General features: G+C 44.8%; 1 protein-coding gene across 3 annotated transcripts in view; it reads left to right on the top strand.

Moving 5' to 3' along the window:
- The first annotated feature begins 3462 nt into the window (after positions 1-3462).
- kirrel2 (kirre like nephrin family adhesion molecule 2) overlaps positions 3463-25934 on the top strand; it is a 34265-nt gene continuing 11793 nt past the window's right edge. For 2 of the 3 annotated variants that reach the window (XM_085473531.1, XM_085473529.1), the window contains exons 1-3: positions 3463-4082; positions 24891-25046; positions 25675-25824. In XM_085473531.1, the coding sequence (XP_085329657.1) occupies positions 4043-4082; positions 24891-25046; positions 25675-25824 (346 nt within the window). In that variant the 5' untranslated portion in view covers positions 3463-4042. The remainder of the gene's footprint in view (positions 4083-24890; positions 25047-25674; positions 25825-25934) is intronic. The other variant, XM_085473530.1, reaches the window with a different exon arrangement.

The raw sequence follows: 25934 nt of genomic DNA, 5'->3' as shown, positions 1-25934 counted from the left end.
ATTACCATGCAAACGATGTCTTAACTGTCACCCCTTTCTCCCTCTGAACAGTTTAGTAAATATCAAACCATATTTATTATTAATAAACCCACAGCTGAAAACCCCCTTTTTATTTATAAATTATTCACAGGCTCAAAAGCTCGGGGAGCAAGGGCACCCTCCATTTGATGCCACGGAGGCCAATATAATTAAGACTATTGGCTCGAACTGATGCTGATGCAAGTATCATCTGTTTTGCCCTCATCTATCTGTCCATCTGTGCGAGCCATAGGAAATCATACATTTCAATCACAGCAGCATGCCTGGTGACAGACTTTGCACAATGGATGTCGATTTTATTATCACAGCACAACTGGTGGAGACACCCTGCTGTTTTACAGCTCACCCTAACCCTGCCTTCAGTCACTCCATGACGGTTTAACACATGCTCACTATGGCCCAGCAAACACACACTATGTGTTGTGTGTGTGTGTTATTGATGAATGATTTCCTTTGATTATCCTTCCTATACTCAACCTGATTTGCACACTGACACAAGTACAATAAGCAAGTGTGTGTGTGTGTGTGTGTGTGTGTGTGTGTGTGTGTGTGTGTGTGTGTGTGTGTGTGTGTGTGTGTGTGTGTGTGTGTGTGTGCTCATTTACCCATGTGCTCAGTCACTCTAACCTGGGTTGGCTTCCCAGCTGTGCAAGCTGTTTTTTCCATCAACATGTGTTTACTGGCAGGGGACCCTTATGTTTGCATTACAGGGAGGCAATAAACAGGAAGGCCAGCCCCAGGGTTTTAAAACTACTGTTTGGGGAGGGGGGCACCCTCATGAGGCGTGAGCCCTAATCACTGCGTGGTTCACTGTTTAATTAAATGCAATGCTAAATGTCAAAAAGAGAGATTCTTATTTTTGCTGTTGATGCTTTTTTATTTCATTATTTATTTTATTTGTTTATTTATTTAGGAACACATCAACACATGCTGAAGTCCTCTGTGTCCAAGTCTGCACACTTTGATGAATTTTTCACAGTGTTATGGTTCTTCAACCACCTGGATGTGCTAACAGGGCACATGTATTTATGTGTCTGTGTGTGTGCACACTCACACATGTGTGTGTCTCTAAAGGGTGGATGTGTTAACATTAAATTCATTCTTTGCATGTGTGAAAGACTGATTAACCAGATGACTCCGAGGCCTATTATTTTGGTTAATCAATAGATCCTTGAATAACTAATGAACAACATCAAAGAACAAGCCTACAAACAGCCACAGGCAAGTGATAGACTGCAGTGTTTTCATCTCTTTATAGAAGCCTTAGCGTTTGTTGAAATATGATAATGATTCTGTTCTCTTCTGTTCTCTTTGGTGCCCACTACATGACGCTGAACAATAACTAACTGAAAAAACTTCCATGAACTTATGCTACCTGACTAACTAAAAATCCAGTTATCATTGTAACTGAAATAATAGTGACACATGGCTGGGGTAAAAGTCATCAGTTGTGTGGGAGAAAGTGAGTACATAAAAGACAAAAGGCTCATCAACTAAACTAGTTTACTCTTCTGAAACAGCAGCTGATGGTTTCCGCTATTATTTCATCTGTGTTGGGGGTTTATGTGTCAAGTGATCATTATACAGATTGTCCAAACATCTTTAACTGATTCTTCATACCCATTCTCATTAACTTCTAAATATGTTTCATAATGGAAGGCAGGGATTGATTCGGGTGCTAAATTTGGCCCTTGTCTGACCAAAATAGGAGAGTTGCTGTGTAACTTCACTGAGAGGAAGGAAGATTTTGTGCATATTTAAAATGAAGCCAGTCTTTGGATTTTCCTTCTCACATTGAAATGTTGTCTGTGGCATATAAAGCATTACCATAGCTAATGAATAAATGACGAAGATACAGTTATTGTTTGAAGAAAAATTACATAAATTTGAGTTTAAATTCATTTACTGTAATTAACCACATTTTTTGGAAAGTTGAGTTCACTTTCACCAGCCAGGGTCGATTACTGCTAGACCTGCTGAATTAAGAAAACCCATGAATAGATCCTGTCTGGCGAGGTGAAGTGGCCAAAAGATGTCAGAAAGCAACACATGATGGCCAGTGAATGATGGTGAGAGTCGTTATCCATAAATGGAGAAAACCTGGAATGGTGGTGAACCTTCCCAGGAGTGACCAACCTACACAAATTACTCAAAGAAGGCCACAACAGAATCTAGAACAACATTTACAGAACTGCAGGCCTCATCTGCCTCAGAGTTCATGATTCACCAATAAGAAAGAGACTGAGCAAAAATGGCATCCATGGGAGAGTCCAAGGAGAAAATCACTGCTGACCAAAAAGAGCATAAAGACTCATCTCGCATTTGCAAAACAACATCTTGATCATCCACAAGGCCTTTGGGGAAATATTGTGTGGACTGACGAGACAAAAACTGAACTTTTTGAAAGGTTTGAGTCCCGTTACATCTGGCATAAAATTAAGACAGCATTTCATAAATTTCATACCAACAGTCAAACATGGTGGTGGTAGTGTGATGGTCAGAGACTGCTGAACAACTTGTTATAATTGATGAAACCATGAATTCTGCTCTAAACCAGAAAACCCTGAAGCAGAATGTTTGGCCAGTTTGTACCCTAAGGCTTGAGTTATGGAGCAGGACAATGATCCAAAACACACCAGCAAGCTCACCTTTGAACGGCTCAACAAAACAAATGAAGGTTTTGGAGTGGCCTAGTCAAAGTCCAGACTTGCATCCAATGGAAATGATTTGGCATGACCTTAAACAGGCTGTTCATGCTTGAAAATCCTCCATCGGGCTGAATTAAAACAATTCTGCAAAGAAGAGTGGGCCAAAATTCCTCCACAGTGGTGTGAAAGACTCATTGCCAGCTTACACGAACACTTGATTGAGGTGTGGCAGCACCAGTTATTAGGCTTAGGGGGCAATTACATTTTCACACAGAGCCAGGTGGGTTTTAATATTTCTTTTGCTTATGTCATGTAAGCATCATGTTAAAACTGCAGTTTGAATTTGCTAAGATTTGCTTTGTCTAATATCAAAATTTCTTTAACGATCTGAAACATTCAAACGTGACAAATATACAACAACAAAAAAACACACACACACACACAAACTTTGAAATGAGGAAGGGGCAAGTGCTTTTGTGCTGTGTATGATTTGGAAAAAGAAACTAATGGCAACAGCAAGAATCTGCATTTTCCCCTACAGGACAGGGAGCACATTGCTTTTCCAGCATCCTATTCTGTGGATTCATATTATTCAAGCGTTTTTTCACCCAAAGCTGTTAGAGCAGTCATTTAACTGTGAATAAGTTTTTTAAATGCCCTCCTCGTGATGCCTGCTCAGCCAATCACAGTCCCTTAGGGGCGGGGGTCCCCCGGCAAGCATCTGAGGAAGAAGGGGCTCCTCAGGCTCAGCTTCTGCCAGATTTGGCTACCCAGTACCACCACCAGATGACTGTCAGTGCGCATTTCCAATTGGCAGGAGGGAGAGTAAACCGAGGAGACCGATCGGGGAAGAGTGTGTATGAGAGAGAGAGAGAAGCGGGAGTGAGTGTGTTATAGAGGGAACAGAGTGAGAGACTCCAGCGGAGGGGCGAGAGGTAACTTCACCGAGGTTATCACTGCGCACTGTCGAGGAGGAGTGATCGCTTTTTTTCGCGCAGCATGCTGAAGCAGGTTACAAAGTGGACTCTGGATGAACCTTCTGATTGAAACGCCCGATTCTCTAATGGACTGCTGGAGAGCACAGTGAGGCGAGAGCTGTGCCACAGTGGCAAGGAACGGAGACTGGGAAAGAAGCTGATGCAGAGGGGAAAGTTACCAACTGTGGAGATGTATTGCTAACTGCGAGTTTACTGACTGCTCGGACCATTCTGAGTCGTTTCTTTAAACTGGATGCTATTGTAGACGAATCTCCGGTGATCCCGAGACCGGTGCCGCGGTGGACCATAACCAGCTCAGTCGCATAGACGGAGCGAGACTCTTTCCATAGAATACAATCAGCGGCAAGAGTAACTAAAATGTCTTCGTTATACCTCATCTTTTGCGTGATGGTCACAGGTAAGATACTCTTTTGTTTGCTATCATTTAACCACCCGGGTCCTTATTAACGGGGAAGGATGGACCGCGCTCCGTGCTGGCGCGCTGCGTCAAGCCATTCAGTGCGCTGCTGTAGTAGTGTGGGCATCTGATCTGCTGCAATGCTACATTTCACTGCTGTTAATTGCCGGTAAATGTTTAATTAGTTCTGAAAGAGTGATTACATCAGGAGGTTTCTCTGTCTGCGAGCAGTCCCTGATGAGAAATGGCACTGCGTAAGTGAGATTTGCAGTGATTTTTGCCCCCCTGATCTTATTCAAACATCGGAAGCCTGAGCGAAGTGAGCTTTCTTGTTTTGAATGGAAAGGCTCCGAATCATTGTACGAGGGTGCACAGACGGAAAGTTTCACTTATTTGATTTCTTAAATCTGGGGACCGGTTGCGCCTGACCGCAGTGTTTCTCCACACGCGAGTGTCTTTTAAATAAGATGCTTTTTTGTTGTTGTTGTTTTTTTTTTAACGAGGCTCGTCAAGAATGCGCATTTAAGCAGGTGATAACAGAACAATTAAAGCTGGGTATGAGACAGCTCATTGCAGCTCCCTGCATCTTTTTTTTTTTGCCTTGAAGTTGGCCGGTGTTGCACACGCTGCATTCCCTTAAACAAAAAGAAAAAGAATGGGGAAAAACACAAAAGCCAGAGGGGGTTTCTGCTGAGCTGACAGGATTGCGTCTAAAGTTTCTTTTCCTTTCATGTGGTGCGTAAACGGGCAAAAACGGACACGGTGTATCTTCCAACGGGGACTGCACGGTCTCCCGAGGACACGCATTTGAGATGGTAAGAGTGAGAGCGGGGAAGAGGGGGAGGCAGCGAGAAAGCAAAGGGGCAGAGAATGAGGGAGACACAAACTAGAGAGGGAGAGCATTTGTTTTTCTTGAGACGGGCAGACATAATGCACCTGTTTCCCCCCCACCCTCTCTCTCCTACACAAACACCACCACCACCCCCTGTTGCTTTTTTTATTGGCAGAACAGAGTTTATGAGTGATTATAACAAAGTCTGCTCATTGTGCCCCAGACCTTCCAGTATCGAGATTTCAAAATGCTTTAATTTTGAAGGAATTGTGAGGAGAAAGAATGTTTTTGATGCACGTCTTGTTTTGAAAATGCGACTTGTCAGCTTTTGTTTTCCCTCCACACTTCAACGTTGTAACTTATTATTAGTTATCCTGTAATAGAATTAACAGAACGATGCCGAAAACAGATGTGTTTTTAGGCTTAAATGCAATTATTACGAAACAAAAACAAACAAAAAAAAGCAAGCAGGCTTTCTGAACAGCTGCTACAATTTATTTGACTCGTTTTGTGCTGCTCTTGTTGTAGAAAAGACGCTTTCGGCAATTAACACTGAGCAACTGTTGACTTATCAGCATTTTTCAGCGTCGATAAACTAGAGCGCAGTATTAACACTTTGGGATGAGGAAAAATAATAATTAAATTTGAATGCAAGAGAATAGACAACAACCTCGCACTAAACACAGATGTTTTCCAGGGTGAGTGGAGGAAGAGGATCGTGGGGAGGCAGAAAAGATAGCATAATGAAATTGAAATCCTTTAGGCTTTATTGTATTTTCACCTCAGACAGACTTTCACCAAAAGCCCAAGCATGCCCAATGGCCATGTGTTGTGCGTACATCTTTACCTTCAGCGTGGTTTTGTCATCATTCAAGGCTCCGGGGAGGAATGTGAAACGAGTAAACCTCCACTCCCTGATAGACTAGCAACAGCTGGATGAAAAGGAGCAGTAGCCAGACAGTGGCATATTTTCCGGACCCCAACACGCACACACTCACTCTCCCCCCTTTCACACTCAAGCACACAAATAATGAAAATGGTAACAGCTGCCCTAATTAGAACCTAAGAGACCCTAGACCTCATTTATTGTGTCAGTCTTATAAAGAGTCACAGATGCTCAAAATTCTTTGCACTCATAAATGTATTTTGTGGTATCCAAATTTGGCTCCAACACATGGCCTCACTTTGAAATTTATGTATGGAATATTGCATACATTTTGTAAGTATGTAGTCTGTACTACAACACAGATAATTTACTTTCCCGGATAGTCCCCTGGGCTCCCACAGGAATTGGATTCCACACTGAATCAGTATTCCGAGTAATCTTCAGTGAGCTCTTCTTTGGAACCTTTTGCTTTGGGTCGCTTGCGTCTCATCGGGCCAAGTTCAAAGGCTGTGAGCTAAGATTACAAGTTTCTCTCCATTCCTCTTAAGTCGTGTCGCCACTCATGTTTCACTATAGTGTGGCAGTGTGAAAATTTTCCACCTTGCTTCTTCTCACAGCATTTTTTTTTTTTTTTTTACTTTTTGCCCGGTCGCAGAATGTGTGACTGTGGAACGCGGGGACAGGAGAGCGTATCTGCTTAATGGGCCGCAGGCAGATGGGAGACTTTCACCGACGGTTGAAAGCCTGTTCGCATTCATACCTCATACAGACACAAACATAGAAATAAACTCAAGCAGAGAAAGTGATAAATGCAGCCCCAGCTCCCTCCTCCCCGCATTACCAGCCTGGGTTTTCCCATTACCAGATTTGTCTTTAAAATATAGAGTACAACGATGCTTGAGGATGCAGTGACAACATGGCCTGGGAGGTTTTGTTTTAGGGAGCTGCGCATATTTTATGAACTGCTGTTTTGCTGCTCTTTGAATTCTTTCGGAGGGGAGTCAGACTGAAGACAAAGTTGGGGGTGGAAGATGGAAGGAGAGTCTTAAAGGAGGGGTAAGACTTGGATGTGTCACCAGTGTCTTGATGATTAAGCAGACAAGCAGCGGGTAAACACAGAAGAAGACCGCTGAGCATTGTTAACCTTTCCCTGTCTTGTTAGTCTTGTCTCTGTCGCACAAACACACACAGAAACAAACCAATGCGCTCTCTTTCTGCCTCCGTTTTACCTCCTCTCCTTGTATCATGCGCCTTTCTTTTCTTTTCCTCTGTGATAAAAAAGATCGGAGATAAAGTAAGAGAGACTAAGTGCCAGAAAGTTTGGGGGTAAGAACTGTAGCCAGCCAGGGAGGAATGTAAGATATGAGGTTCACCAAGTGCAGACACAGCAGAATCTGAATGCAGCTGACTCTTGAACAGAAGTGCCTTGCAAAATTTGTGAGACAAAGTCAGGGCAAAGATAGATAACATGTGGTCAACTCGACGTTCAGTCCGTGTTGCTCGTTTTTAACGCTGTATCTGAAATTTCTAGAAACTAAACACAAAACGAAAGATTCACATATGCTTTTTTTATATTTTAAACTTTATCCCAACATGTGCATTTTAAGAGTTTTGTCAAGATTACTGTAGGTGACTGGACTGGATGAATAGTTTTAGAGCAAGGCATCCAGTTTTTCTTTTTTACAAATGATGTGGTCATGCAAACACACACACGCACAGGCACACCCGAGCCGGCAGTAATGAATGTCCAAAATCTGCAAGAAAGACCTGTTATTTCCTTTCATCCTGAAGACCCGTCATGCACACGAGGCATTGTCTTTCTGCTCTTCTTCACATCCTCTGAGCCCCCCTTCCTGCACACTCACTTGCAGCATTTTTACGGAAGGAGAAACTGGAATGAGAAAGGAAACAATGGGGCTTCATAATGTTGCTCATCTCTAATCAGCTTTGCCATGTGGGTAAACACAGATAAAGAACTTGGCAGTGTGTCCCGAGGCTTTGTTATCAGCTGTTAGCAACTTAAGTGGATGTGCGCACTGGTATGGCTCAACACAGGAAGCCCAAGTAGCCAGGTAGCAAACTGTTGATGACATTTGGCTTCTTTGTTATTATTTTTACCTCGTCCCACCCATCCTCCTTTTGTCTTCACTCTCTCCTTGTGTCTGTCTCTGCACATCCTCAGCGTGTCTTCCTCTGAGGTGGTTTGAGGAGCCGGAAAGGATATGACAGGGAACAGGACAATGGGAGCTTCCTGCCATTTTCCTAGAGTCTTCTTCCCCAGTTGTGACTCTTCGGGGCTGTGTTGTGAGCATACACACGGGCGGGGGACGGCACAAATTTGTTGACTCTTTCATTCTTCTGTACAAACACAGTAATGGAAAGAATAGAGAGAGGAAGAAAGTGGGATTAATTCTGTGCATGTCATTAGAACAGGCCCCCAAGGGAAAGAGTTGAATTTATACAGTAGCAGCTATTTTAAGAAAGACTTGTATTGCATTTATCTCCTCCCTAAAAATGCAAGTGTCACTTCCTTTTGCAGAGATATATCGCCATTTCAAAAGACCTTAAGCCCAGAAACCAACATACAACAGATGCACTAGACCACACATTCATTTTTATTTTCCAATCAATTCTTGCCCTGCAAGACAAGAATTTCATATCTCCTGCCGAGATGCAGAAACCAACAGCAAATTGAAATTTATCTTCTGCGTTGCAGCAATATCTGTTCCTGTGTTATCTTCACCAGCCGCTTTCCTTAACCTTGTATTAAAGATAGCTTTATTGGAGTAGAATTCTGGCAGCTGGGAAGAGTTTCAGGAAAAAAAAAAAAGTTCAGTTGGGAATCCCATCAGACAACATTTATTTAGCACTAGATGCAGATTTATTTTACTTCTATTTTTACTCTCTTTGCATAAACTATGATTGGCAGTGGCACTTGATTAGAAGGAGATGTGAAATATTCAGCAGAGTGCACTAGGGCTTCTATGGCGTGTGCACATCATCCAGAAATGAATCACAAGGATCTCACGGAAGCAACACCCTGAACACACTCGCGCACCCACAGAGGTCAAGGGCGCACGCTGGGGCTGTGGATGATGAGCCGAGATGAGTGTTTGGCATCTTCAGGGCTGTGTGCTCTTTCTGGAGCGATTAGTCAAAGTCCAACTGTCTAATTAATGATGCTCCAGCTCTCAGGACATGTCACCTCCTTAACCAGCTACGGGTGAAAAACACATTCAAGGAAACAAGAAACTGTCTGCCTGCTGCTCATTTTATTAGATATGGAAAGAGTGTGTACCCTTGTGGGAATAAATATTCCAACTACTTGTTCCTTGAAGAAGTCCATGCTCACTCCTTATTCTCATTTTCATCTCTTCACCCTGTCAGTTGAAACTGCCTGGAACGCCGTGGCTAATATTGTGTTGGTGACTCAACCATTAACCAAAATAGTGGGTTGGTTGTGGCTTGCCCTCGTCTTCCTCTGCACAATGATTGTCCTGTGCTGCTGCTGCTGCTGTTGTTCTTCCTATTGTTGGAAGAGACTGTGTGAAGGATTGGAGAAAGTGTAGCCATGTCTTTTATTTACATTTCTTCTGCAGAGAATTTCAGACAGGGCTGAGAAACTCTCGCTGGGAGGTCTGCGAGAGAAGGCAACCAATTTGCTATCAACTGAGGGATGTCAGTCAAAGCGTATTGATCAAGCCTTTAACTGCAGCTCCCTCAATGGCAAAACATGTTAATGTTATCGAGCTGTGTTGAGACGTGAGTAGCAGCGAAGTGTGTGTGTGGGTGGGTGGGAGGGAGGGTGTTTGGTAGAGGTGGGTGGCAGTTAACTGGTTGAGGGGTGTGTCTCTCCCTTTCTCTCTCCTGAAGTCTGCTTTTGGCGTAAGAAAGCTGATGCAAAAACAACAATGGGCTCAGCATGAGAATAGGGGGAGGAAGAGAAAGGGAGAGGAGGGAGGCAGAGGGGGTCAAAGGGATTTACTGCCAGGAGCCTAGAATTTCAGGTAATGGATATGCTTGTTTCAGTGGAAACCAAACCTGCTGTTTTTCTTTGAGCATGGCAGAGGTGAAAAAACAAAAAAAGAAAAGTTGTAACTGACTGCAAGTCCGAGGGGGATTAATAGCACCTCAGGCTAAACATTAGATCTCAAGTGTACACTTGAATGCAAAGAAAGTGATTGTGTGCATACCTGTGTTTGGGTGTGTGTGTGTGTGAGAGAGAGAGCTGGAGGTGGGCTGGGTGGGGGGAAGCAGGTGTGCGAGAGAGAAGTAAGGGAGGCGTATGCTGGAAAGAAGCTTTTCTGCCACATTCCTGCGAAGCAGCATCAGCGAGGAGGGCAAGAACACATGGCTAAGTGCTTCCCAAGCTGGCTGAGGTAAACCTAACACCCCTCCTGGAGGAAGCAGCCCAACCATTGTTCCAGCACATTGCACCCGTCTGACTGAGGCATCCTAGTGCTGTGCAGATCCCAGGGGGCTGGAAAGAGAACGAAGCAGAGGAGGAGGAGGAGAGGGACTGATTGTTCCCTGCTCAGACTATCCACAGATGGGGCTATGGCACAGGATGCTTGCTGTTTGCTTTAGAGTCCCAAGCGTTTGCTTTGCAGTCATGGTGTACAGAATGCTCTTGGGGATAGAGGAGAAGAGAGTTCTTGCGGAGACAACAGCAGGGGAAGGGAAAGAGACAAGGCAAGAGGGAGAGAAAGAAAGGTATAGGGGAAAAAAGGGAGCCTGCTTAATATGATGTCAGTGTGAATATAGTGTCATTGCCAAGAAGGGAAGACGGATGATACAGCCATACAGTGATCGGGTAGTTGGGCGAAAGAGTGCTCAAGTCCTCCCCTGTATCCAAACAGAGACATATAGAGCCGAAGATAATGGAGAAGGGAGGGAGAGTAAAGGGAGTGATTGAGGAAGAGGAAAAAAGGAAGGGATGAGATGCAGGGAACCCAGGCTGCATCCATCATGTGGTTTGGTGCAGAAGCCATTTGTACCTATTGTTCTCTATAATTTGTTTTCTCAGAGCCTGCAATGGGAGGGGTGAAGGGGAGACACAAAGCTATGGCAGCCATTTATTTTTGCACTAATTGCATAAGTGAGACAGCATAATTAGACATATAGCTAAACAGACAATAGGCCGAGATATTCGCAGACGGAGATAGACAGGGAGGTGTAGATAGATCCGAATAGATGAGAGGCCTGGCGCTCTCCATTTCAAATTCAAGAGTACGAGGAACATGTTAAACGCAGTAAAGGGGATGGAGAGGGATAAAGGGAAAGGAAAAGGGAGAGTAAAGGAGGTGGGCATATAGAAGGGATGAAAGATAAGAGGGGGGGAGGGAGAGAAAAGCCCTCTTCACAGACTGCACTTTGAGGTGCGGCCCAGTGCTGCCGGAATAGTCACCTCATTTAATACACCTGCTCAGCGGGGAAGGGAGGGAAAAGTATAAGGAGGTGTTGTAAAGGAAAAGAGAGAAAGGGCACAAGAGAAGAGAGGGAAGAGGAAACAGATCTCATCTCAGATTCTTCAGATCAAAGGCAGAGAGTGGCTACAGAAGGCTGTTTGTTGTGGCTTGTTTGGGAGGGTCTCTGTCTCTGTGGGGTCATGGGTTCACCTGGTCTGCTATTTTGTTCAGGCAGCATTACGCTGCAGCACAGCCACACACCGAACGCCTTGCAGGCTACTTCATCACCTGAACGATTGTTTTTAAGAGACTTTTTTCTGTTCTTTTTTTCACGAAGCAATCAAGCAGGAGGAACACTGATTAGCAGATGGAGGCTGCCGGCTTCAGAGGACAGAGAAGTTAAAAATTTGTTAAAACTATCACAGTTTAGGAAGAAAAATAAAAGTAGCAATGTTTTCAGCTGACTGGACTGTGATTCCAGCAGATTTCGCTATGTTAGATTCTCTTTGTGTGCTAATGGAGTCGTGCATCTGCCAGGTCCTTGTGTAGGCGGTGCATGGGTGTGCTGAACATGTCATGTAGCCTTTTAGGACTGTAGTACAGGGAAAGATAAATAGGCCCTTAATGAAGCCGCACAATCACAGGCAAGTTAAAAAAACTAAGCGAAGATTGAGGGGCAGTCAGGCCTGATTGGAGGGCTATTGAAGCCGGTCAAGAGAAGCTCTTGCGTCGTCACACTATAGATTAGCCACTCACTCCACTATAGACCTCAGCCTAACTACCCTTCTTTCTCTAAAGCAGTCCTCTGACACTCTATAGCAGCTCAAGTCAACTCCATGATTGTTCTGGGGGAGTTCTTTAAAGGCCAATTTAAACTCAGTTCTTTGTTTAACTCCCCAGGAACTCAAGCTGGGACATATTGTATTGGCCGTGTGTGTTTGTGTGCGACTGAGTGTGTCTGTGCCCCTTTGTGGCTTAGATTTGGTGGTGTTTTTCTGTTTTTTGTGTGTCTGTGTGTGTGTGTGTGTGTGTGTGTGAGCCGTCTTTGAGCATGTGATGTTTAGTTAAAAAAGAAATGGGTGTATCTCGGAACTGGCAGAGACTAGTTTTGTGGGTGAAAGAGGGTGCATGAGAGAAATCAATGGCCCAATTCAACCTATTACAGCCATGACTGTTGCTGTAATGGTGTGGAAATGGACAGTAGTCATGTGGATCCCTTTTATATCTCCGGGCTTAGATCACAAGTGAAGCTGTGATTCATTTCCTCCCAGCTTTGATTTAAAAAAAAAAAAAGTACTCTGAGTATTTCAAAGAGTCCCTCACATGATGGTGAGAAAGAAAAAGAAATATCCCTTCGTTTTTGTGAAATGGTGGAAACCTCTTTTTCTGCCAGGTTTGCCGAAGGACAAACACAACACTGGGCTGCAATTTTTTTCCTCAACAAATAATGGCTCTTCCAAACTTCTCTCCTTCCAGCTGTTGCCTCTTTGATCCCAGGTAGCATGTTAACAAGCAATGCCTTCATGGAGTACCCTGAACATCAGTATGTGTATTCACATTAAGGTGTGAGAGTGTGTGCATGCGTTTGCACATGTATGGCTTCAAAGTTTGTGCGGATTTTCACACCAATTAACAAATTGCTTTATATGTTCGCTGAGGTGACGATAGCCTGTCTCCTGTGGGGTGCTGGATTATTTTTTTTTGCCCACTTCAGTGTTAACTCAAGGTGGGCTGAACCTTCTTTCACACTAACTCATTAATGATACCGGTCTAATTAGTGCCTGTGGCTCCAGACAGGGGGCCCCTGGAGGACACATCACCATTGTGAGCTGGCCTAATCAGGAGACCACTCAAAAGACCGAGGACCCACTGCACCAGTGAGAAAGTTCACACATATAGAGAGACCTGCCTGGACTCGCACTCAAATTAACGTGCTGGTTCACTGGGGTAGGAGAGTATAAAAAAAAAGTGGTTATATTTTCAGACTTCTGACCATTGAGGATAGGCTATTTGCTCATTCCCATTTAGCGCCCTCTCTCCCTCTGGTAGTGCTCCTCCTGAGGGCGATGCAGAAATATGATTTAGCTCTCCTTCATCTCTTCATCCCTCTTTTTCACTCCAGATAATTCAATCTGTTTAATATCAAATAATCTCTCACAATTTTTCACCTTTTTTTCACGTTTTAACCTTATCGCTCAAACAGCTACCTCAGGGAGCTGGGCCTCGTTCCACTGTGTTTAAAAAAAAGGGGGGGGGGGGGGGGTGAGGATGGGGAGCAGAGAGGAAGAGGTAGCCCAGGAAAAGAAGGATGGCAAATAGCTCTCCAAGGAGTGCTTTTAAATGCCTCTGTTTGCCATTCTCATGGGCCATATGTGGAAGAGTGGGCAAATAGATTCAAAGATAGGAGAATACTAAAAAGGAGACAGCGATACCGGGAACGATAAAGGGAAAGACAGAAACAATCTACAAGAATTTAGTGGAGAGTAGGTGATGTGAGTTGTGGAACTTGAGGTTTGGGTCCCTAACTTGTGTCCCACAGCACTTAACATGCCCCTGGCCATCTCTCCTGGCAGTTAATTAGAATCCAATAAGGTTGCCGCCTGTTGGTCATTGTTCCTCCACTGTGTTTACCCTTTCCAGAGGCTCCATTCGCTGCTTAATCTGCCGAGAAGCTGAATGTCAATAGGTGAGGCCAAGACTCCAGAGCCCTGCGAGAGAGGGAGAGATGAAGCTAAAAGGAGGGGAAGGAATGAGAATCAGGGGGAGTGAGGGGAAGAGGTCATTATTCTCGTTCCCCTCAATATTGTTCTCTGACGTTCCATTTCTGTTGAAACCCCATCCAGCCTCCCCCCCATCTCTCTCTCTTGCATCTCCTCTCTTCTTCTATTCTTCTCACTTCTAATCCGTCCTCTTGATTGTTCTAAGCTGCTTTCAGCCCCTGGGAGGGTGGGGGGCTTTGGAGTCTGTTTTAATTAAGATTTAAAAGACGACTCCCTCAAGAAGGGAGATTTAAGAGCAGGATAGACTAAGCATAGTAAATAAGCAAAGGTAGGACAGATTGTAGAGATGTCTCAGCAAATATCAGAAATCAGTAAAAGGAGAATGTGAAAAAGCTATTATTTAACACGCGGGACACGCCCATACATTAATGCAAAAACAGGCAGACACTGAGGCATTTGGATGGATAAGCCAAATTGGATTTTTTTTTTTTTTGTAATCACACGGCACAATCTATATAGATTGATCTAAACTTCCTGTGATTCATACCATATCCTGTGAGGGTGATATGGGATCAGTGGTAACCAGCAGGCAAGCCGAGGGAGTTATCTCCACACTCTGTCCAATGATCGATCATCTCACACGATGGGCTTAAGAGCCTGTAACGCCTCACTTGTTTATCAGAACCTAGAACTAGAATGTTTTCCATAGATACAATGCATGAAAGGGAGGAGAGAGCTCAGGGGGGCATGTTTTAAAGCTAAAAATTTTTATTTGTAGCATAATCAGATATGGTTAGAAGCTAAACTGATTTTTCTTTGCATTACATTTGGGTATTAGTGTTGCACCTTGCAAACATAAGAGATACTCCAGATTAGCTTACTAGGTGCAGCCTGCAGGAGGCAGGAGACGAGACACCCGCTTGCCTGCTGTGTGTTCTTCTGACTGTTAACCGCACTATACTCACATCAGCTCAACTGGCCATCAAACAGACTTTACACCATCGATCTGGCGGGACCGTATAATGCTTCAACTTCACGGGACAGTTGCGTCCCTCGGATGCAGCGTCATCATCAGTGTCTAGAAAAGTTCTGAGGTGCAGTTGGATGCGTGAAAAGGCCGGGCACTTAACAGTCACATCACACCGTGACAAAAGGAGATTTCTCTCCAGAAGCCTGGCCACCAGAGATACCAGCTTTGCTTTACTTTTACCATGCAAACAGCGTGTTACAAAGTGTTATGCTGAGGAGCGGTGCGTGTCACTGCAGCCCAAGAGCAGGCATGCGTTACATGTTTGGTAAAACAGTCACATAACAGCGCATCTGCCTCAACTGCAAACTGCGCATTCTTAAGGGTGAGTAAAAGCAGCTAAGAAAACACACCCCAAGACAAAACACACAATGAAGTGTTTAACTTCATCAAACCACAGACTTCGGTGCAGCCGGTAAGGTGTTAAAGGCCAGGCTAGGGTCGAGAGCCTGACCCATGGCATTCTCTGCTGTGATACATCCCAACACACAGCCACCATATGTCCGGGTTTCACAGTCAATGAGCCAACCCACCCACTGTGACAAAGGCCCATTCACACCCAGTTGACTCTAAGGAAATCTGCAATGCCATGGTGTGATTAGGACAGAATGCAGCACTGGCGCAGACCTCGGCCGTTAGAGAAAAACAATAGACTAGAACAAACGCAGAAATAAAAGGACTGTTAGGGAAGAAGGGGTACCTAGACAAAGAACTTTAAAAAGTACTTTGAGCGGATAAACGTAAGTATGATCTTGCCCTCAGCCTACTACAGCTCCATCGCTTGCCTCCATCAAAGCCCCCTGAGACTCTCCCCGGCACACTCTGCCTCCATCACTCACAACTCTCTTAATAAGGCCAGCAGTAAACGGCAAGAAAAATATGCAGGGATGAAAGATCCTTCTCTCATGTTCTCGCTTTGAGGATGTGTTTCCGGGTGTCAGGGGAAGGTGGAGAAATGCAGCTTTAGAGTAATGCTGCATTTTAATAGAAACAATAAACTGCTTATAAAATATTATTTTGTGTCCCATATCCTGTTGTGTGTAGCAACAGCTCTGGGAACTTTTTTTTTTGGGGGGGGCAGACATGAAAAAGCCACCTAGGAGAAAACCTCATGCCAAAGAATAAAGAGTGCAGAGCTCCTGGGGGAGAGATATATCTCACATATATTCTTTCACCGCAGCGATTAATATCTAGGAAAAAAAGGTCAAACCAGACTTGAAACGGTCCAGTATATCACAGTTACATTTGGAGGCGGCATTTCATACATCAATCCCTGCTGTGATGTCTCATCAGCCTGGTCACACTGGGGAGACCCACACCGCAGATTATCAAAGATTGATGGGGTGTCCTAGTTAAAGATAGGGGAGGAGAGATGACTGGTTAGTGGCAGGAACTATACCGTGATCTTTTTCAGAGGTGATGATTGGAGGGCTCGCATGGCAATGCCCAGTGCAAACATCATCACCACATCTGACTTGTGTAGGGCTTTACCGCCGTAACCCAGAGACCTGACCACGGGGGAAACTTGCAGAGGTAGCAGTTTGGAGGAAGGAGGGGAGGGGGTCGCTGCTCCTATGCGAGGCATTGCTGTCTGACTCGGGAAGCTCAAATGAAGCTCTAAACTTTGCATTTCCTCCCTTCCACTTCCATCCTCATTATCATCCCCCTCTTTATCAGAAGACCCAACAAACTGACAGAACAAACAGGCAGATTATCCCAAATCCTTTTTCTCTCTCTCTCTCTAACACACAGCCTCAAAATCTCTTATCCACTGTTCACTGTCATACTACCCATTTCTTGTTCCGAGTGCTTGCTTAATAATTAATTGATTAATTAGTTCGCTCATTAATCATTTATTCATTAATCATGGCCTGATTTTTCTAGAGGAAGTGGTGCAATCTGAAAAAAAAAAAACCCTGACTTCACATTTCACTCTAATTATGCTCCTTTTACTAATCAACGCTTAAGAAATGGAGTTTCAGGAAATTAGTTTTCCCCTTCCCTTCTTTTCCTCAGCACAAAGCAGAATGTATTGAGGTCGGCAGGTAACATCCCCCCCCACCCTCTCACTTTCTCGTGTTCTGGAAGCTCTTAGTCATCAGGAATTTTAAAGGAATGTTTCAAGTAACGGGCAATCTGATGAACAGAATATAAAATTGATGTTAAATTAAAACTCGCACTTTCATCTCCTCTGGATGAGGAAGAAAAAAAAAAAGAGTAGGAATTCTGGTCGCGGACTATCCTGAGACAGTGATTAATACGCGGCAATTTGAAGGCTGTTTGTAAGAACAGAGAGGTGGCAGCATTGTGAATCACACACTTATTCTCTTCACCGGATCCACGGGTCTCCCGGGAGAGGAGGTAATTTGTTTAATCGCTAAGAGTTATGTTCTCCGGACAGAGAGATGGGAAGATAGGATCGTTGAGAAATATGCTCCGCAACGTGGCGTGAGCGCGAGAGGGGGAGCGCAGAGAAATATTGTGAACAGGTTTAATTAGGAGTGTTTGTGTGCCTTTGTGTTCCTGTTGGATGCAGAGTTCACTACAGAGCTCAGCTGCTTTCTCTGAAGAGGCTCTTGTCAGCTGCTGACAAAAAAGAATTATGCATCAAATTAAAGAGAGCTCCACTGAAATGGAGGCAAGTCGGGCATTAACCTCTAAGCTTTAAAAAGCACACATATTAAGCAACACTAATGAGACTCTCACTGAGCTGCCTGTGTTTTATATTCAAACACACACAAAAGTGCGGCTTTGACTTGCAGTGTGCCATTGCAGCTTCTCAATGAGGTTGTCTTTTTTATTTATCTCACCAGCAGCAAACACTGCGTAAGTGAACAATAGCGTAGATGGCCCCTTTACCGTAATAAGATGCACACATTTACAACATTACCACCCTCATTAAAAAATAATAATAATAAAGGGGAAAAAAAGTATTAATTATGAAACGCACTACTTCCTATCGCGAAGAGCCGAGGGGGTTTCCACTGGGCTCAATTAGGAAGAGCAGGCCGCAAATCCCTTGACTAAATTAATTGATACCCCAGAGCATTAGAGCCAGAGTCCCAGTACCGAATCTGTGCAGAGAATCCCTTTGTTTTCATTTCCACTGCATGTTTTTAAAGCAAGATATCGTAGCAATTTTCACATTATCTCTTCATTGTTTTATGGATTTTAATGTGTCATTTATTGATAGATTTGTTTTGTTTGCTTGTTTTATGGCGGCAGCGGAGATTGAAAAGATTTGCAATTTTTTTTCCTACCCCCCCCCCCCGACTCCTGTCTCATCTTTGAGCTGCCTCACTGCCACATGTTGTGAACCGCTGCTATTTTATCCACCATGTCAGCTGTTATGCACACACTAAACCGCGGCTTTTGCAAGCAGCGCAAGAAGTTAATGATGTAAAAGCACAGTGAATTATATTGAAAGCCCTTCCATCCAAACACTGGCGAAAATTGTGGGGCGGGGCGGGGGGGTAGACAGAGAGAGAAATTGGGATATGACAGAAAGAAAGAGAGAGAGAGAGCAAAGACCAAAGAGGGGGTTGGTGACGTGCGGGGGGGCAGAGGAGGGCTGGAACTGTGACACAGATCCCGCCAGCAGCTGTCTTGTGGGGTAAGCAGGAGCGCAATGACAAGACTAGCTCAATCAACATCTTGTCAACATTGCTGGCTGATGTGTACAGACAATTTCATACCACTGCCACTGACTCCCTCCCCTTTTTCTCTCCTTTTTATATGGCTTTTTTATTTCCTGTCCTCCTGCCAGCCAGCCAGTCACTTACTATCTGTCTGTATGGAGTCAGCTCTCAGCTCCCCTAGCTCTCGGCTTCAGTGTAGGGGAGCTGTTTAAAAAAGCTGTGTTGGAATTATACTCAGAGAGATGCTTTTGCCCACTAGAAACCCTAAAGATATGGGCCTCTGACACTGAGTGCGCATCAATGTGCTCATGTGAGTGGCAAGTGTGAGAAGACAGTATAAGAATGAGTGTATTTATGGCACATTGTCGGGCACTGCAGCACACTGACTGTGCGAACCATTCATGTGCATTCACACGCTGACTATGTCACATCAGCACTCTTGGGTTCTTACCCAGCCTCCCCTTTTCTTCCCTCACTCCTTCCTCTCCCCGTATGCATACCACTCTATTACACTATCCACTGCATCTGTTAGCAGCTACCCAGGGAGAACCTCGGCTGCTGCTCACCCATGCGATCAGCCTCACCGCTGCCCTGATGTGTGCAGCGCCCTATTCCAGCAGGGGAAAAAACCTCATGGTGACAGCCTCGGAGACAGACTGATTACAGCATTCCATCAATCCCCTCTCAGGCTCCCTCCTTTGCAATTGGAAGCTGACAGGAGCCCACTTTTTCCATTTTTACCTTACCTCAGTTTTTTCTGATCTTTCTAAAATATAGTACCTCTTTTTTTTGCTCTTGTTCCCCCCCTACTCTGCTTTCTTGAGTGTTGTGTTGACAAGCTGACACAAACCCCTGTGATTTTCACACCAGGGATGCAGAGAGAGAGAGAAAAGGGACAGGGGAAGGGGATACAGGATAGAGTAGAGGAAGGGATGGGGAGGGAAAGTGCAAGGGAGAGTCTGGTAAGAGATGACAGCTGACACAGAGTCTGGAAAAGCAGAGTGGTGGCAGGAAGAGCGACGGAGAAAGCAAATCAACAATTAGTAGCACCTTATAGAACTCGCGAGGTTGGGGGGCTGGTACATATTGATTTCAGGTATCACGGTTCACTGAGTGTGGTCGTAAAGGTGATGAGCAGAGGAATGAGGGGATTGGGCTGGATTGTGAATGGATGCAGGGATGGGAGAGAATGCCCGCGGTTGGAGTTTCGGCAGAACACCAGGAGGGGGTTGGGTGGATGAGCGGGTCCACTCTCTAAAAAGGGGCCTAGGTCTGAGCCAAGATTTTCACAATGGAATAAAGGCTGAAAGGGGAGGCTAGGAGGATTAAACTCCAGCAAAACAGCTCTTAAAAAGCTGTTAGGCTGCAATTTGGGCACAAAAAAAGCAAAATGGGAGAGAAGATAGTGAGAGTGGGCGGTTGGGAGTGCAGATGAAATGCAATGTGGGAAAGAAAAGATGGAAGAGATGCTCGGTTACATTAAGGTAGGCTAGATGCAGACATCTGCAGAGGCACAGGGTGAAGCTGTTTGCAACAGTTAAAGAAAAATACAGAGGTGCTCACCCATATAGTGTGTGTGATGGGGCGGGTGGCCATACTGCCATGGGCTGGTGGGTGGTATCTGTTGTTAGCGTGTTTTAAGCCCCTTAGAAGTTCTGTAAGAGTCACGGAAATGAGCTTAGTAGCCAGATCAAACATAAGATGGGTGCCGTGTCCCCTTTGGGACATACTGTTTGGTTCAGCTACTACTCAGCATTACTCTCTGTTTATATGCACACACAAGCACACACACACACAGGAAAAGGAAGACAAAAGAGGCTGACTCAAAACAAAGGGATAATAATTCCATACAGAGAGAAATGGAGCTCCCATTTTCCAGCCCGATTTAGAAGCCTTATCTAGACAAGGCACAATGGATGGCATTTGGAGAAAGTGGTTGTTTATTCCAAGCTTGACACTTTTTTGCCAATTGCCTTGTTTTGTAATGTTTTTTGTCTGCTTTGCTTCCTCATTTTCTCATCTCTGGCTCTTATTGTGGGAAAACTCACACCAGCTGGGCTCGGGAGTCTTTGCCGTTAGCATAGGGCTGAAATGCAAGTAGATATCGGGTGCTATTTCTTTTTTTTCTTTTTTTTTAGCATTTTGAATTATTACTGCACAGAGCAAATTGTCCAGTCAAGTTGAGAGCACTTACATTTATAGACCCCACAGGACTGGATGTTGTACTCTTCGTACTGGATGGGAATGAGGACATGGCATAAAATCGGAACTAAAATAAGAACTCTTTGCAAACACTGCCATCAGCAGCTGAGTGTCATCGTAAAACATAGGAAAATGAACAGAGTGGAGTAGCTGATGTTATTTTAGTTTTCATTTGAAGGTTCCAACTTATGCACTTAAATTGACTTTTGTGCCCTCAGATGCTCAGATCATTTATTTATTATTGAAGTTTTTTTTTATTTTTAAAAAAATCTTGCTTCTGTAGCCCAGAGAGACTCCCTCATTGATAATGCATTTCTTATCCCCTAGCCTTCACCTTATCCATCACAATAAATGAATGCCTAATCCTAATGGCAGCGTTATACTTTCCACTTTACCAAGTACGAGAGTTATCTTGGGTCCTACTGGTGCAAATTCTGTCATGAGGGCTGAATGCAAGACTCCACAGGGGGTGTCCGAGCGTCCTTGAGTTTGTTGTGACCGCAGCGTGTCCACACAGAAACTACAGTACAGCAGCAACAACAACGCTTTCGGACCATGACACTCGTCTGGGTGTTCGCAGTTATCCACGTAACCTTAACTGATGCTATCCCTGAACCTAAAACCAAGTATTAAGCCTCAAAAAGCAGTCCATACCTCTGGGGACCTTGATTTTTGTTCCCACAGGTTTGTGTGCAGTCAGGTTAAAGTCCCCACCGGGATAAATGCACACGAGACACACTCACGTACATACGCACGCGCGCTCGCACACGCAGAATGACTGCTTCAATCTATTTCTATCGAGGCAGATGTCCAGTGGAGGACGGATCATTGCCGACATCTGTCCATCCCTTCCTGATCCTTCCTGATGCGAGCGCATCCCCTATCAGTTCAGATGAAGGAGAGAGAGCAAGCAGTTCCAGGGTCAACGCAAAGCTCTTTAATAGGTTTCGCCCAAGTCGGGGAGGCTGTTTTGCACTTAACACCAACCATGTGACAGAAACAGCAAAGTCACTGTGTCAAAGTAACTGCTAAATGTGCCCTCCAGTGCCTGACAAGATGCTTACCCTATTAACGCAGCCCCAACCTCCACACTCATTCACACACTGAGATGAAACGGCAGACATAAACATACATAGCCCAAACACACACTCAGCGTCAGGCGGAAATGCACGCACACACAGACACACATAAACTTAGCCCCATGTGCATCCAGCGGTGTGAAATGATATTCCATTTTGAGAAATCCGGATTAAAATGTATCTGGCCAAATGTGTTTTTGACCTTGTTACTAGGGGACGGAAAAGCAGTCACGCGCACACATATACGCACAGCAAGGTGAGAAAGAGCGAATATTGCATTTTTGGTGTCAGTGTAACATTTAAGCACGCAACGTGTTGTATAACTAATCTACTCTGCACATATTTACCTGCGTAGCAATCGAGACAACGCGATAAATAAACTCACATCCTCTGCAGAAATGTTGGAATTTCAAGGGGATTCAAGTCTTTCTTTACGAATGCGATTCAACTGCAGCCAATAGACGAGCTCCCCATTTTTAGTCTGCTGAAAATCACCGAAAACTATTTGTGTGTTTTCGTTTGTGTACACGCATGTGTGTATGTGACACTGCAGCACACCAAGAACAAGCCTCCTCACACCCACAGCTCCCTACTTCTTCTGACTGCTTCTCCTCCACTACTTCTTTGTCTGGTTGCGTTCCTCCCTCTCTCCCTGTCAGAAATGTATTCATGTAATTAAGCTGCTAATACACCGTCAAAGAATTGTCTAATTCAGCAAGGAGGAATTAAAGGAATCTGGCATGAGTCATTAGCCAGTCGAGATGTTCTGTTGAGCATTTTCAATAAGGGATCTGGAGAGCAATGAATCACTCATATGGCGTGAAGACATTCTCTACAGCACATGCTCCGTACTCTATATTTGTACGGCTGCATATGCGTGAGTGTGTGTGCGTATGGTGTTAATTGCCATTTGTGAGCATGAGAAATTGTACGTGGGCGAGGTAAAGAGAAGCAATTCAATGCATGTAATCCATCTAAACAATCAACCAATGCAGTGAACTATTACCCATTGTAAACATTTAGATACTCTGGGCAAGATACTTAATTACAATCAATGTTTGTACTGTTGCAAGTACAAAGAGGAAAATCCCCCAACTCGCTTTGCAATGGGAGGAAAATGAAAACGCTCAATAGCTCATAACGGCAGAATGTAAGGGACAGGCGGGCAGACTGTTAAAACAGCATTTTTTTGAAGGTATGACTGGAAAATGCCAGCCTTCGGTAAATGCCTAATGGCCTTCACTCGAAGACGTTTCACTTCTTATTGACGCTCTCAAATTGGCCTCTTTTGATCCCCAGTGGGTGCCACACATACAGCAGTCTACCTGTTTGCACCCACAGCTCAATCGGCTTTTAAAGCTCTTTCATAAAAATGATGTACAGGGAGACGATACTGGAGAGCCGACATGCATTGTTCTCTGATCTTTCTTTTTTCTTCTTTTTTTACATCTCGACTCGATCTATTAACACCTCGTTTGGCCCAGATGGAGAGTAACAGACAATGGGAGCATGTGAAAATGGGTTTCGAGGCAGTTGTCGAGAGCCACAACGGTCTAAAGTGTTGAGCGCTCATGTTCCTGATGAGCTCACTGTTTGGCGGCTTTAATCGTTCTGTTGGATGACAGAGGCAGGAGGGTGCAAAGGGGTGAGGGAGGCGAAGGGTAGGGTGCAGTCCTGAGATGAAGTGGTTAATTGAGTGCAGGATAAACAGTGCCAACAACCACGGAAGCCCCTCAACACACCACCCCTTCAGAAAAGAAAAACTAGAAAGAATGGAGGGTAAAAGAAGGGGAGGATGGGGGGGGGGGGGTAGAGAAAATCCCAGCTACCCTCTGGGGGGAAAAGCTGCTATTGAAAAGCTATTAAACTTGCATTTAGCAGGATTGATTAGAAATGAAGAGGCCTATTAAAAGAGAGGGACAAGAGGACAATAGCGTGTCTCTGGCCGCCGTATGTTGCCCTCCTTTCAGTGGCTTTCTTCATGTTGGGAGGGAGGGGGGATCCTGTCTGTTTAAGCGTTCCCACCAAGAGAAGCAGTTCGGGGTGGGGGGAGTGGGGGCTTAGCACTGCCTGAATAGAACCCTCTTTATCTTCCACTGTCCCCCTTCCCTTCCATTCTCCACCGAGCAACAAAGAGAGGAGAATGAGGGAGGGTTTTTTAAGTCCTCTTCCCAGCTCACACAGACATCCTACTTAGATAACCAACCAACTGCCTTTCTCCCTCTCACCTCCTGCCTTCCCTTACGAATTAGTTCCCTCTGGAGTGCTGCCGTCTTCCCCCCCTGCCAGTGGGGTTTGTAATACACAATCTTAAGCATAGTGGCACAAACTGTAGGAGCTGCGAATCCGTATTCACGCTGTGTTTCTGCATGCGTGTGAAGGCAAGCCAGCCAATCCGGGGAGACTTTGACTTAAACACAGCAGCGAAACGGCGACAGCGGTGGCGGCAGTTGTCTCCGCTGACTTTCAGCAAGCTCGAATGAACGGGTCCCCAGGGAACTTTAATGGAGTTTTGATTGTTTAACATCCATTTTTACAAAAAGCACATTGAAGGAGTGGCTGCGTTTTCTCTCCACAAGCGTGTTTGCTTCATGTCAGTGAGCATGTAACCATATGGTCTTGGGAAAGAGTTAAATAAGTTACGAGTAACAGCTGACTCTTCCTCTTAGAAGACGCATTTGTAGTGGGGGAACAAAGAATATTTTCACGCATGTCCATTTCTCCCACCAAGTGCTGTGGTAACAGGAGAGTAAGCTGAGCAGTTCGTGTCAGTCTGCTTTTTTTTAAATAGTTGCATTATTTCGTCAAAGCCCTTACAGAGAAAGTTTCACTTTCCTCGTCATGCGTCTCTGCTGGCACTGCAGAAATCTACTGTGATCACATTTTCTGAATTTAATACATCGAGATTTTATAGCCATATTGTGACTCCGTATGAATTTGCAGTTTGCCATCAACGAAAAGGTCAATTTAAAGATTTTAGTTGTTCACGTTGTCTCCTTTTTATTTTTTCTTCCAGCAGCCACCCAAGCAGCCTACTTCTCCCAGCAGCCCCAGGACCAGGTGGTTGTATCCGGTCAGTCGGTGACCTTGCCTTGTGTCATCGTGGGTTACCGTGGAATGGTACAGTGGACCAAAGATGGCCTGGCACTGGGAGGAGAGAGAGATCTACCAGGTATTATCACTGGCTTCTTCTCTCCAGCCCCCTCCTTTTTCTTCTCCTGCCCTCTCTGTGTTTAGTGCTCTCTCTGTCTCTGTCTGTCCTGCTGCAATTAATGCCAGGCCTCATTAGAAATCAAGTCTCTCTCTGTCAACCTTTGGGGTTTTACACAAATGAATGGTGAGTGAACAATGTACTGCAGACAGGTCAGCTACTGCTGCACGCACCGAACTTTAATTTGTTGTTTAGCATTTTAACTCTTGTAAGAAGGTGGATAATCAATTGGCTTTTGCCACACATTGACATTTAAATGTGTGGCTGACTAGCATAAAGGCGAAGAAGCTTCCTCTTGACCTTAGCCACCCCATCTTCAGTGTGCCTGTATTTAAAGGACAGTCTTCCCATGCAGCAGCCTTCTCACGTGTTGCATCTCTAGGCTCACACTGCTCTGCTAACACAACGGCTCAATGCCTGGCCCTGTGAGGTGCTGCTTGCTTTCATTTGTGTCTTAAAGAGCCTTGCCACGTTTCTTTTGGCTTTGTTCAGGACACAAGTCTGTTCATTTTATAGTCCTTTCATTATGTGTTTGTTGTTGGTTGGTTTGTTTGTCTCTGACTCTATTCTCTGTGCTGGCTTCACGCAGGCTGGACACGCTATTCCTTAATGGGCGACCCGCTATCAGGCGAGCACAGCTTGCAGATCGATTCAGCAGAGTTGGCGGATGACGCGGTGTATGAGTGTCAGGCTACACAGGCAGCGCTTCGCTCCCACCGTGCCAAGCTCACTGTACTAGGTAAGATACACAGCTCACGCATGATCCTCACAGTCGGCCCTTGTGCCAAGGCCTGCAGGCTGGCAGTGCATGGGAAAAATCAGGGGAGTGTCTTCATCGCAGAGCATAAA

The sequence above is a fragment of the Copadichromis virginalis genome, linkage group LG11, assembly GCF_057382275.1.
Source record: "Copadichromis virginalis isolate Kocher_CV1m ecotype Utaka linkage group LG11, C_Virginalis_male_GT1.1, whole genome shotgun sequence".
Taxonomy (NCBI): domain Eukaryota; kingdom Metazoa; phylum Chordata; class Actinopteri; order Cichliformes; family Cichlidae; genus Copadichromis; species Copadichromis virginalis.
Note: the sequence above shows the minus strand (reverse complement) of the source record. Positions and strands in the feature narration are given on the sequence as shown.